Source organism: Lonchura striata, chromosome 12, assembly GCF_046129695.1.
Source record: "Lonchura striata isolate bLonStr1 chromosome 12, bLonStr1.mat, whole genome shotgun sequence".
Lineage (NCBI taxonomy): Eukaryota > Metazoa > Chordata > Aves > Passeriformes > Estrildidae > Lonchura > Lonchura striata.
Window position 1 is genome coordinate 18,367,986 of NC_134614.1, and position 14,477 is coordinate 18,382,462.

Here is a 14,477-nt window from a genome sequence, read left to right on the forward strand (position 1 = left end):
CTTAGATGCAGCTTGGAAATCCTGAGGGATTCCAGCCTTGCAAGGAAATCTGCTCCCCTGCAGCTCCAGGGCTGCTTTGTTGGGGCTGCTGCAGCTGCACCGAGACGGGCAGGGACATGGGAATCCTGAGGATGGCATGGGAAGCACTGCTGGGGTGGCACAGGGCCCTGTAGGGCCATTCCTGCCATGTTCCCATGGCCCAGGGGTTCAGCACCAGTTCTGCTCTTGGAGCAAGCAGAATTTTGAGCCTTGCCAGCCGAGAGCCACCGCTGGCAAAGCAGCTGTGTCCAGCTGTGGGCACAGGACACAGCTCACAGGTTCACAGCACCTGTGTGAAAGGGCCAGGCAAGGGAAATCATCCTCCTCTCCCACCCCCAAACCCAGCAAGCAGCAAAGACAGGCACTGCTCTTGCTGATGTACCCAGTCGTCAAAAGTGCCTGAACTAGGTAGGGGCAAAACATCACAGAGCCAGCAACCCCTTGCATTGCCTTGATAGGAGATATGGCCACACACAAACAGGAGACTGGACTGCTTATAAACAGTCTTAAATTTATCTCACATCAGTATTTTCATCTGGGTCAAGGTGCTAGCCCATTATATGTCTCAAAGACAAAAATTCTTTGCTCAAGATCACCCTCCTGATCTTTCAACATTGGCCTCTTGGAGCCATAGACTGTTTTTTGGGTATATGTCGGGTCAACTCAAAGCTGCTGTAGGAACTCCAAAGCCTTTGGTAATGTTGGGTTTAGAATATTGCACTCAGTAAATTTGGAAGACTGCAATATGAAAATAAATTACTCTGAATTCCTCACCCCTCCTCTTCATGTCCACAAAATAAAAAAAATCTGCATGAGCCACACTGAAACTCTCTCAACCAGATGAAACTTCAATGAGGCAGTACCTACATGGAACTTTCCAGAAAAAAAGCCTCTTTATTAAAAAAAGAAATGGAGCATTTTACTTTAGATTTATTCAGAGATGCAGCTCCCCAGTCATTTATGGAAACTCTTTCATAAGATTTAGAAGAGGGGAAAACGGAAACAATGAAATGACTTATTTTTAATCTGGGGTTTAAAGGCTTTTTTTCTTTCAAAAAAAAAAAAGTCCCACACACAAAGAAAGAAATTCAATGCAAACCTCTGTTTCTGTATCATGAAAGCCCATTCCAGTACCAGAGTAATCAATTTCTCAAAGCTTGTGTGGTCTGCAGCAAAAGCCAAAGAAGGTATTTAAGTTTATACAGCCTTCAGCAGTTTGATGGCTTGCTTTTGAAATACGACATGTTTAAATTTTATATCTTTTTTTACAGTTAGTTATGTCTTAAGAAAATGGTCGCTCCTGGTAGAAAAAATGGAAGGGAGAATAAATGAAATTCATCCTGGTTTTGAGCTGTTTGCCCATTCTAAAATCAGAGTAGTTCAGAGTTGCACCATGAAAAACTATTACAGTTGTAATTACAGCTCTCATCATTATATTATACCCAGTCTTAATTTAGCATCAAACACTTTGGCTCACGTGATCAGAAAAGAAATACTAAATAAGAGTGGCGCTCCAATACCAAGGGCTTATTACCAGATAAGCATCTGCAGAAATTTACAGGAACAGCAAAGCAAATACTTTGTCAGATGTAAGAACTCTCTACCTTTTCTAGAGCTGAATGTCATAAGCAAATCATAAATCACTTCAGGATGGGGAAAGGAGTCTTTGTCCTTACGGTAACCCCAGCTTCCCACCATGAAAGAAGGCCATCTTGAGACAAGATTTTACAGCTGGGATTTAACTCACAGGGTGGAAAAAGTGTGAGATAGAGCACTCTTGTAGGTAGGAACAAACTTCTGCAACAGAGTTCTCATTCTTTCATCAGCACGTTTTGGATCCAATTCACTTACCATGTGGGAACAGCAAATGGGGAACAAACTGTGAATTCAAATAACTGTAAACTCAGCAAGATGTGGAAATAAAACACAGATGGTGCACTTCAGATTAAGGGTCAGCATTTCAGCGTCGCTTTCCACTTTTACATTGTGATAGGTGATGTGTAACAACCACCTTCTCCCTGAGACAGCACTCTGATCAAACCATGACTCACTTAGGAAAACAAGAGGCTCCTTGGAAGCCTCCTGCCAGTGGAGAGGAGCTAAGGTTACTTGGTTAAGCTGCGGGTTTGCTGCTGGAGGATTAATGTTTAGGAGATGTCTCCACTAGACAGACAAAGGTTCCTTCAGCATTTCCACCTTCCTGCACGCTGCTCTGCCCGGCAGGGCTCTGCCCACACGGTCCCCTCTTCACCACCCACATTTCAGCAAGAATTTGCAGAGGTTGCTCTGATACCTGTTTGCAAAAGCCAAGAACACAACCCACTGCTGCCAACATTCCCCAGTACCAACCCCTACTAAGTGCTCAGTCCTAAAGCATCCCTGAAGGTCTGCATCTTGCTTGCCTGAACACTGGGTTAACTTTATTCTCTCTCAGACCCATTTTGTCCAAAATCTGAGGAATGGAATTTAGGATGACTTTATTCTAGCTATGAAGTGTTAGCTGCATGCCCAGGGCCCCCCAGAAAAGGGCTGTCTGCCTGTAAGCACAAGTTCAAAGGAGAAATAAAGGAGTAAGTACAGATTAGATGACAGAAGAGCTGTAAATCTATAGGAGCTTGAAATGCCAGATAGAGAGGAGCAGGAGTGATTGTAAGGTGATTATTACCTTCAAAATATGCCGGAGGTTGTTTATCAGATCAGAGTTAATGAGGGAGAAATCTAATAGAACTATAATATTAAATTTACCACTTTAATGGTATCATCAATGTTCTATAATGTGGGCAATTTACTGAATGTCTGTCAGTGTGATTCTCCAGTGTGGTTAGTTACACAGGAGCAGCAGTCCTGCACCTCATCAGCTTCTCCCTTCCAGAAAACAATGGGCATTTTGCAGAGAATTCCTAAGTGAGATAGCAATCTGTATCTTTAAAGTGATGGAAATAGAAAAAATGGGAAAGATATTTATGAACATTCCTGGAAGAACTAGGTCCAGCTCTGCCCCACTGTTGAGTCCAGCCTTCCTCCTTCTGCACATACAGTGTTCCTGCTGGGTTTTCCATGACTCTCTTTCACATCCAGCAACACTTGCTGCTCTCCTGAAAACCTTCCATATCTGCGTTTAGGAAAATTGCTAATAACCTCATTATTCAAGCACATTTTCAGCTCTCCTGTGTGACCTCCCTTCAAACTAAAGAAAACACTAAAAAACTCACACCCTAGAAAAATCTGAACAAAGATGGGCTCATAAATCAACACTTATATGAAAAAAGTCAAAATACCTAGTGACAAGGTTTTGATTACTAATTCAAAAGCCCTGTGAACAGTGGGAAATGGTAATGCTGTGTTTATTAATAGCCATCTCCTCATGTATTCAAGGAAGAGTTCGCTAAAAGCAGCAGCAGTTTCTTAATGTGGATCTCCTCTTTCCCTAAGCATCTGCTCCAGCCCCTCTGTTCTGGGGTTTGCAGCTCAAATCCCTAATACAGCAAAGATCACCTGCACATTTTCAACATACAACAAATGTCCCATTAAGTAGCTTAAATTTTGGTACTTGAGTTGCTACGATGGCCTAAGATAAAAAACAAAATATCATCAATATCTCTAATAAGCCTTTTTATAGGCTTTTCACCAACATCAACTCCTGTTTACTGTATTTTTCCCCAGGTAAATGAAATGTTAAACCTGAAGTTCAATGAAAAAGTGTAGGTAGGGAATGAATGATGAAATATGAAATACAATTCAAGAGCAGATGATACTTCCAAAGGCCTTTGATGAGGTTTTCCTCCATATTCAACTGAAAAAGACCATGCAAGAACTGCCAGATCACTATTCACATGTGATACACATCACATTCTGAAGATATATTAGCCTTTTAAAGAGACATTTATTAAGAATTTCCATTTAAATAAAAATTTTCACAATCCACAGTGAAACAGATGTATTCCCTCTTAAATCACTAATTAAGAGCAGTCTGGGACATTAACAAAACCCTTTAAAAGGAGTTCAGAGAACTAGTGTCCCCCTTAAATAAATCTGTTCTGGCAATGACCCAGGGATCTTGACTTCATAACTCAAAGCTCTAATTATTCGAGAGAACATCATAAAGAAAGGATACATCTAGACTGTTAAGACTAATAAGAAAGATTTATTTTTCCTTCAATAGAGGCAGAGATACAAATATTTGTTCTATTTTTTCTACCCTCTTATTCACTTGGGGTGGGGGGAAGGAAATCAATGAAGATGAATTTACAGAGTTATTCCCAGTAAAGGTACTGGATATGACTCTCCCCAAAGAAAACCAGCTAGCAGAATCTAAACAGCTTTATAAATTATTCCATGGCTAATTGCCTCTCTGCTGAAATAAAGACAAAAAGGATTTGGAGGACAAATACAGCATGCTTTATGTGAGGAAGCATGTAATGTTAAAAAAAGGGTAAGTGTTTGAAGATGAAATGTGACAACTCTGCATGCCCATCAAGCCATCAGGAGCTGGCATCTGCCACTGCCCCCCTGGGCTCAGGGACTGCCAGGGCAGCAGGACCAGGAGGTGTGACTGGGAATCACACAGGAAATTCCTCTACAATCCCACTGGCTTTGCCCATGCTGTACTGCAGGGATCACTCTGGGCCAGAAGAATCTCGATTAAACGTGATTTTACAGGTGTTCCTTTTTAAATACTGACATATTCGATGGAAAGAGCAGGAGTTTTGTAATGGTGAAACCACCAGCACAGCCAAGCATAAACATACCTACACAGTGCTGGGTGCTTTCTGCAGGGAGTTAATCATGAAATACCAAATGTGAAGCCCAAACACAAATGTGAGTGGGAAAGCAGGTTAAAGAGCAGCTACACATTTAATTTTACCTCGTTTTAAAACAATCCTTTTGCTCGGAGCACTCATTCTCTTGCTTTGCAGCATAATCAATACACTGAAACCCTTGAGCAGATGCATGGTGATAGCCAAAAAGAAATCAAACTGCCTAGAAATCTAAAGCTGTGGTACGCAGCCATCACCAAAGATCTAATCAGGACCCTGGGACATCATATGAAACACTGAGGCAGTTTTGAAGTGAATAATGTGGGGTTATTCATCTCCACCCCTCCAACCCCCAAATTGCAGTACCTGCTCTCAGGTCTGATTCACTCTCTGCTCTCCCAGAGACTCCCACCTTGGAAGCCTTTATTTCAAAGCATTTGTTTTAAAAATGCACAGGCACTCTTTGCCCTGCACCTAAATATCCACTGCAGCTGCTCTGCCACAGCACAAAGCAACAGCAATGAAAAACCTGGGAAATTAAATACACTGGGGAGTAACAAAGAAAACAAAGAAAACTGGCCGTGTAATCTCTTCCCACACTCCTTACCCAAATCTCCTTTGGCAAGTGCCATGGGAGAGCATGGCAAGCTGAGCTCCTCTGCTTTGTACTGTTCCCTGGTGCCTCATGCAATTCCAACTGGGTGTACAGTGGAACACAAAAAAGCTATTCCTCACAAATGGGGAAGCAGATGGAGCAATATTTGCCATCATAAGTGCTTTTATTTCCAAAATTAAAAAACAAAACAAACAAACCCGCCCCCAAACAATAGTTTCGCTGGCACAAAACGTGCTATTGATGTGAAAGGACAGACCAGATGGGAGAAAGGTCCTGAAGTCTTCCAGATTAAGTAAAAATAATTGTCTATAGAAAGGAAGTAAACTACAGAAATATTGGTCCTGTTGCTCAGAATAGGGTATTTTTCTCTCTTTTAAAAGTGAAAACACATCTGGTTCACTAATTAGTGAATTAATTATATCCTTGAAAACTGCAGGGGACACTGCTGTAATTTGGCACTCCCTGAAACACAGGTATAAGTATTTAATAAAGCCAGTGGTTGTACTCAGGATACAGTCCCTGCTGAAAACAGCACAAATCAAATGTGTGTACACTGGCTGGCATAGAAAATATACCTCATATTTTACAGATTTAGATTTACTCACAAGCAAATATTCTTAAGAAAAATTATTTTTACATACTGCTGGTATCCATATGCTGCAACTCAGTGATAATGGCACTATTTTCCTAACTTTTTTCCTAACATAAATCTTGTAAAACAATTATTTTTATGTGTTAGAAAAAAGTCTTCTGCTTCTCACCTTATCAGTGAGGGCCTTCAAATGAATATTTCATGGACCCTGCAACTATTTCTCATTACAAAAGCAGAATTAGACCTCTAGGAAGGGAACTGCAACAAAAGGCACTTGGATAATAAATACAGCTGCAGGTCTGGAAAGCTTTTGAGAATTCAAAACCATTTATGTACATAAACTGATGACTTATTACCTGGGAAGAAAACTAATGTGCACTGTCTGTGATTCTGTTTATCCTTAATAAAAATTAGTAACTAAAAATAACTTCAAAATTGTAACTCAAATATCCACACATGTGAAAACGCATTCATTTGTAACATAAAGGTCTTTATGCTTCACTTCAGCAATTTTTCCCAGTATGCTGATACACTTTTATGCTCTCTATTCTAATGAAAAGAACCTTCTGTAAACTGGTTTGCATATCCCTTTTATCAATTCATTCTGAAGTTCAGAAATACTAATGGGGGATCCCAGAGCTATAGGACTTTAAAAACTATCCTGGGAAATCACCTGAGTCTGCACATTTGACAGGAGTTCCATCACACCCCATTTAGTCCCTCTAGTCCTCCACTACCTGCAGAAGATGGTTGTTATCACAGAACAGCTTATCCAGCTCCTGGAGAAACTAAATTGCCCTTTAAAAGTTCAATTATCCATGAAAATCTTGAATCCAGAGAACAAGCTTCAATGTGCAGTCCACAATCACTTACTAAAGTTTGTCCTATAAAAACTGTGAACTTCTGTTGTTCAATATTACTGGTTTTGCTTAGAAATGAGACTTCTCCCTTGCCCCAGGAGATCACTTGGAATAAAGAAACTTACTCTCAAACTTCCCACTGAACTGTGAGAGCTCAGGCCAACCAGGTGCCTGAGTGTTGTTGGCTTTTTCTGAGCCTCCTCACAAGTTACTCAACACAACTATTGATTTTTATCCATTTCTTTCCATTTTGCTCCATGTTCCTCTGTAAGACCGAGCACAACAGCTGGAGTTACTGTGCTGTAATTGAGGACAGAGGAACAGATCAAACTCTGGGCAGGTGAGAGAACAGACAGCAGCAATGAAAGTGGTAAATCTCTACATTCAGATCCCCAGTCCATTAATCCCAGGACATGTACTTGTTTTGGGGAAGTCAATCAATTGTTGAATGATGACCTCCTGACATTTTAAAAGACAATTTTGTGACAAAAAGGGGAAAAATAAAAAGAAGAATGCCATATAGTGTCTAGTCTGACTTAACTCTAGGCTAGCCACAGTTACCTTTTCATCTACCATCAAAAAGACCTTGCACCTTCCAGAGCTTTGCTTCTGAAGACTGCAGCCTGGCAAGGAAAGGAACTGCACAGGATTGAAACAGGATTAGCTGTTATTTCAGTCATGTCTGCACCAGGTGTACTGCATTGGCAAGTAAAGGTACAGACACCAGACCCACCACAGCTCCTCTGCATGTCACACAGGACTGAAACAAGTGGAGAATCAAGTAAATGGGAAAAAAATCCAAAATCAAACAACATACTGAGATAAGCTTTCATGGAAGTCATAATGTAAATCATCTTTCCGACTCCTCTTGATGTACTTTGAAAACAGCTGCCAGGTTGTTGAGTATAAGAAACTAGGACAAATAGCCAGTAGTGCATGTTTATGTTAGTCAGATACCCTCTGCCACCATTCCAAAAAAGAGGAAGACAATTCTGTGTGTTCAGCCTTCTGGGAGCAGTGGTTTGGACAGGCTGCTGCATTAGTACCTTAAAGTAAGTTGTTATCACAAATCTTTCTCAATAAACACTATTGCACAGACATCCCCAGAAGGGCAGTTTGGAAACACCTATTTAATGGATATTCTCTTACACAAACTTCCAACTAATCACAAATTCTACCAGGTGAATTTTCACATACACCAATCCTGTTTGGAAAAGTCCTGCTCCTAGAAACGCAGAATGTCAACACACTGCATCACTGACCCTCAGCCTCCCCCAAATCACACCAACTTCTGTGAGCACAGATGGACTCAAATGTGGCACAGGATTCCTCAGCAAGATGCCTCACACAGTTGATAAACCTTCTCTCTTGTTCCCAAGTGTTTCGGCTGGAAAAATTGAGCTGGAATAAGTGAAATTCACTCTAGAAGTAAGTATGGACCAGGTCTTTGCATCAGCCAAAGCACTTCTGGTGGAGGCATGGCCAAGGGGCAATTGTGGAATTGTTGCCATCTCACAAAATAGTCCAAGCTCAATGAAGCCATTAACTACCCCAAAACAGGGCTTTATTTCTGGTCATCTTCACTAGGCACATCAAAACATAGGAAAAATGTGGTACTTCAATACAAAAGAAGGAAAAAGGATACAGACTGGACCAACACAATACTAATCTGGATGATGTATTGATGGATTTTTGTCTAGTTTTGACAATGGAAATTACATGCTAGTGTCAGCATTCAGGAACACCATTATCATGGGATATGATTCTATGCTGGTGGTTTTATTAAGAGCTCTGGAGGTCAGGGTACAAACCCAAATCTGACTCCGACACGGCTTCGAGCTGAACATATTTTATATTCTATCATTATATAACTTACACATTAATTATTAAACTTATATTGTTCTATTGTATACATTGACATGAGTTTCTCGTGACCTTTCTTAGGGCCCTGACCACAGTTTCTCATGATTATTCTTATGATTAAACAGTAATTAATTACTAAACAATCATCACATCTAACAATTATATCATTTATCATGTACTAGATACACAGTGCAGTTCTAGCAAGTACTAGTTCTTCATGTGCTTAAGGTATTTATTTTTCCAGGGCCTACTAAGCTTATTTTTCTGTTAACTCTAAATCCCCATGATTTAAAAACCCTTTTACTATCACTAGGAATGAAAACAGTAATTCATCTGAACATCTATGACAACAACTTTGCTCAAGTTTTAAAATCTTGATTTTTCTTAAGCAAAGGACAAAAATATTCCAAAGTGAAGGCTTGGGTGAAGTTTACAATTAAATGAAAACCTCAGGAAGAAAGCCAAGGAAGGAAGTGACAACCAAGTGGTGGTTCATGTGAAGTAAAAGCTGAACTACACTAACTCTTCCATGGCTTTATAACCACTTATACACCATCCGAATATATGAATAGGTGCCCTGCCTCTCTTCCTTACTCTTTCTTGGTCCTAGCTCATGCTGCTGCAGAAGTTGTAAACTCAGAGGAAAATGTAAATAAACCCGTGGGTTTGGTGTGACAGGAACAGCAGAGCACTCGCGACTCACAACAACCAAACTTGGAGGCCACCTGGAATCTTGTCACAGCTGTTGTTTACTACAGAGCATTGCAGGCAAAAATCAGCTCAGTGGGGAGCTGGGAGTGAGGGGATGAGGACTTGGAGAAAGCATGCTGGAGGGGCAGATGGCACTGAGGAGCAGGGGAAGAATTCAGTTTGCAGAAATGTGTGTGTGGTTTGACAACTTATTTCAACAATACTTTACCTTTGGGTCTATTTCAAGGTCTCATTAGTTTATGATGGTTCACACATTTAGGGATCAAATCCTCTGATCTCTCAGAAAATCATCATGTGTCACCTATACAGGCAAATGCTCCTATGGTCCCTGGGAGCTGACACTCATTCTCAAGAGTTCACCAGGAAATAAATCAAACTTTTAACCAACTCTCCTAAAGAAAAAAAATCTAAATTATGCTTAAGCAGTGTGTCATTAACAAAATAATGAGGTTGAGCCAAACATCCTGCATTTTTCCTCCCTTCTGCTTGACCTCTGCCTTCTAGAAAAGCTGCCACAACTTCACTCAGTTCAGAGCCAGCACAGGCTGGGCACAGGGCTGTGTGGGAAGCAGAAACCTTCTGGGCTTTCTCACCACCTGCACCAACCAATCAGGGCTGAAACATGTGCTATTCTCACCAGAATTTCTGGGCAAGAATGGGTTAACAGCACCTTTTTGCATTTTAAATTTACTAATTATCACTTCATTTAGCCCTTTTATTAGTGCAATAAAAAGCAGCTGTCAGGCCAAGCATGCTCAGTCCAAGTGACCTTGTGTTCTTGTTTGTGTTTACTACACAAGCATCAGAGAATTCCATTTTCAAAATACAAGGCTACATAATCCATTAGCACTAGAGATTGGTCCAGGGCTCTGGATTTACTGGTCACGTGCACCAAGGAATAAAAATATGAGCATACAGCCAGATTAATCTCTAGACCTGTAAAGCATCCCAGCCCACCAGGCAGCAGTCTCATTCCAAGCCACACACAATATTAGCATCATTCTTAAAAGCTACCATTAATGCCATCCCCACAGTAAATGAAGCAAAAATTAAATGCTATCTGCCTAGCAATCTAGAAAGTGTGGAGATACACAATATTTAACATCACTTCTCAGGATTTCCACTTGTTTCATAAGTGAAACATAGGTACTGATGTTCTTATTAATATACCAACAACCCACATCTCCCCCAGCTATTTTGAAAAGGCAGGAATCATTTCCACTGCTCTTAATTTTAAATCAAAAGCAAGTCCAAGCATCTTAGCTTGCCATCAAGTTCAATAAATCAGATAAAAGAATCAATGGAAAGCATTTCAAAATGTAACCTTGGTAACGTGTAAAATGTTTCCCCAGAAATTACACTCATTTGCTTTATTTGCTGTTTTAGGAAATGAAATATCACACATAGGCAGAAGGGCATTAGTATCACAACACTGCATCTCCCAAGCCAACACTGCACGTGCTCTCCTGGAAGGCAATTTTTGCAGTATGCTCTAAAAATCTGCAGTCTGCCAAGTTAGGTGATTGAAAAATAATCACATTTCACGTTGACAGAATGGCAAATGGAAGTGTTCAATAGTCAACAATAATCCATATTTATTCTTTATGTCCTTTTATGTTCTTTAAACATAATTTGTTTCATGCTTTTCACTGATAAAATGAGCATAAACTCGATGGTGTTATAACAGCATCTGCCATTTGAAGAATCAACATTTGTCAGTGTTACCACTCTATTTTAACTGGTCTTACACAGCCCTCCTGCATGCAACACTTAGACTGAAAATGACTACTACTGCGTGTACCACTATGTGATATTTGTTGGCAAATACTGATTTTTGAGTTGCAACATAATTATTCAATATTTATATAAGTCTACAAGGATAAACAATCTCTGATTCACAACGAGGCAGAAAACTTCAAATTATTTTGCTGCTTATCTGAGTATCCTATAACTAAGATGTTTACTTATTCCATCCTGATCTAAAGGGCATATAATTATTTCCACTGCTCAGCCAAATTAAGCAAATAAAGCTTTTTCTTAGAAGAGTGTTCCCTGCCACCTGGAGAATGTCAAACAGAGGTGCAACAAAGTAGGATCACTCTCTACTCTTTATATGTCTTCTCAAAATGCCAAGGACAGTCTCATTTTGAGTAATGATTCTGACCTTCTAAGGATTACCATGCTCCAGAGTTCTTAGTTTTCCTTTTGGGTTTTTTGGGGGGTTTTTTTGGTCTTTTTTTTTTTCTTTTTGTCTCTTTTTTTTTTTTCTGATTGGTTTGTTGGGGTTTTTTGGTTTTGTTTTGTGTGTTTGGGTTTTCTGGTCTGTTTTTTTAGGGTTTTTTTAATTGTTGGTTTGGTTTTGATTTTTGTTTTGGGTTGGTTTTGTTTGGTTTTTTTGAGTGAAAGTAAGCATTTCGTTTCCAGCTTTGCTAACTCTTTGCTTATCCCCTGCATGAATCAAGGACGACCTTCCAACAGTGGCAGATGCCTTCAATAATGGCACCCAGCCATAAAATGCTGTTTAAGTCTATAAGTTAAACAAGCATCAGAAATAAAGTTCTGCTCAGAAAATAAAAATAGAATCCTCTTTTATATTCATAGGTTTTAAACCAATAAGCAACATTCACCATTGTGCTATTAAGACTATTTCTAAGCCAAGCAATCACTTCATGGCAGTTTTTTTTAGGGTTTTTCTCCAAAGCAGGCATCACAAGGCTTGCATCACACCATCAACTGCTCCAAAAAGGTAATCAAAAAAAGCCTCATTCAGAGATGAATCATTTTCCGTTTCAACCCTATCTGCTGTCACACATGGAAGTCTGCCCAAACTGCTAACAGTCTCCCCCACAGGAAGGCTGCCCCAAAAACAAAGATGGAATTCTGCCCCACGGCGCGCAGCAGGTCGAGGTTTGTCACTTACAAGGCACAGCGTGGCGATAGAGGTTATCGCGGATGGTCTGCTGCAAATCGTGGTCTGGTGACCCCTTCTGAAACCTCTGGTTGAGATAATGCCGCAGATCCTTGTTCAGCCTGTTTCCTGCAAGGGAAAAAAAAAAAGCCATTTATGTATTTCTAAATGCACGCCATTGCCTTTTCCAATTGAGGCAAATGGTAGGTTTCCATTCAGAGCCCCCTAAATTATGGCATGCTGACTTTATGAGCAGAGGCTCATCTTCCTCTACAAATGGCTAATTACCAAAAATAACTTGCTGTAAACAAGAGGTCTCTCTTGTCTCATAATGCATCGTTCTTCCTGTGGTGTTAAACAGATCATCATTCCTGTTTATCACTTATTTGTCTGAGCAAATGGAGACAGACAGATGACAGCAAAAAGAAGAAAAATAATAAAGGTAATGCTTTTGCAAGTCTCTGCAGGGTGAGCTGGGTGGAGAGACAGAAGGTAAAAGCTGCTCTCATTGAAGCTACTAATAAAGCTGAACATGGCAAAAAAATCAAACAGTTGCTATACTTTCCACTGGTATCCATCCCAACACACAGCAGGAGTTACAAAACTATTGACTGAAGAGCACCCAAAGTCCTTAAAAAAATAATATCTAATACTCTTCACCTAAATCTGTTTATTTGCCTGTTCAGGTTTAAACACCTTCCTAAGTGTGAAAGAAGATAAATTCGTTGAAAACAAAACAAAACAAAACAAAACAAAACAAAAAAAACCAAACATACGAAAAAAAGAAAAGAAAAATAAATGTAGCCATTAATGAACATTGCCAGTTGCTGAATACCAAACCCTTTTTTGTAGCAAAACATATGAACTGGAGAAACTTAATGAAGTTTTTTTCCAAAAATATTTCCAAGTTTGGCATTAATTTGACTGAAGAGCAAAAACAGGGATCAAAACTCTTCTGTTCTAAAATGAAAAGAGAAAAAAAAAGCCACTGGAAAATCTTCTGAGGACTGCAAGCAGGATGATCAAAGCCTGGAGCAGTTGCCACACAAGGACCAAGAGAGGGATGCTGCAGCTTGTTCTGGACATCAGCCTCCAACACGTCCTGGGGCCACCTGGGGACTGGCACAGCTTGCCTCTCCCAGCACCAGGACTGGGAATCACCCAGGAAAGCTAAAGGCTGGCTCAGAATCATCAGGAACAAGAGTCCCCAGGCTGTGCCCTCTCCCTGGAGAGCACTGTGGGGTCAAGCAGCTGATGCAGGAGATTCAAGGGGAGATTCACCTGTAGGACAGACCCTTTGGGGGCTGCAGAATCACAGAATGGTTTGGCTTGGAAGGGACCTTAAAGATCAGCTTGTGGCCACATCCCTGCCATGGGCAGGGACACCTTCTAGTGGACCAGGCTGCTCAATGCCCCATCCAACTTGGCCTTGAAAAGAAGAGAGTAAAGGAAATCCCTTGGGCTTAACATTAATGGCTGCTGGCTAGGAGACCTGGGAAAGAAGTGGAGGAATATCAAGTATCTTGCTCTTTTCCTTCCCTTTGCCAGGATCTCATTTATGGCCCCAGCTGGAGCCAAAATGCTGGACTGCATGGACCTTGGGCTGAACCACTGCAGCTGCTTTCAGTCTTTTATAATTTGCATTACGATTTTTTGATTGTGAATATGTAATGCAGAGATTGTCTCCATACATCCGGACACTGAATGCAGATTCCTGGCTGGAGCCTTGAGGAATCACTGCAGAGCAAATCAAAAATAATAATAGTGCAATGGAGTGCAGCTGGACGTTGGGTCTGGGAGGCAGAAGCAGCACCAGGCAAATGGTGAAATAAGAAAGAGTGCAGACTGTTACATGAGTGTGGGCAGGATAAAAACACTGCCAGCCCTGCAGTGTTTTACCAGAAATGTTTGTTTAAGAACAAAACTAAACACAAAAAAACCTTGCAGTCTAAAGTACTATGTCACTTTTTAAAAATAATTTTGTGATTTGTATTTACATCCTCCTGACAGCTTTTTCTTTTAATTAAATCTTTTATTGAAGAAAGGAAGGCTCAGGCAGCAGGCCCAGCTATTAACAAAAGGAAATTTTTAAAGACCAAGATGCTCATTGGAAAAGTGAAACAAAACTGAA

The 14,477-nt window shown here is 40.4% G+C and overlaps 1 protein-coding gene across 21 annotated transcripts in view; it reads right to left on the minus strand.

Annotated features, from left to right (window-relative positions):
* Positions 1–14,477, minus strand: part of MAGI1 (membrane associated guanylate kinase, WW and PDZ domain containing 1) — a 332,629-nt gene that overhangs the window by 154,354 nt on the left and 163,798 nt on the right. For all 21 annotated transcript variants that reach the window (XM_021551117.2, XM_021551108.2, XM_021551098.2 and 18 more), the window contains exon 2: positions 12,359–12,475. In XM_021551117.2, the coding sequence (XP_021406792.1) occupies positions 12,359–12,475 (117 nt within the window). The remainder of the gene's footprint in view (positions 1–12,358; positions 12,476–14,477) is intronic.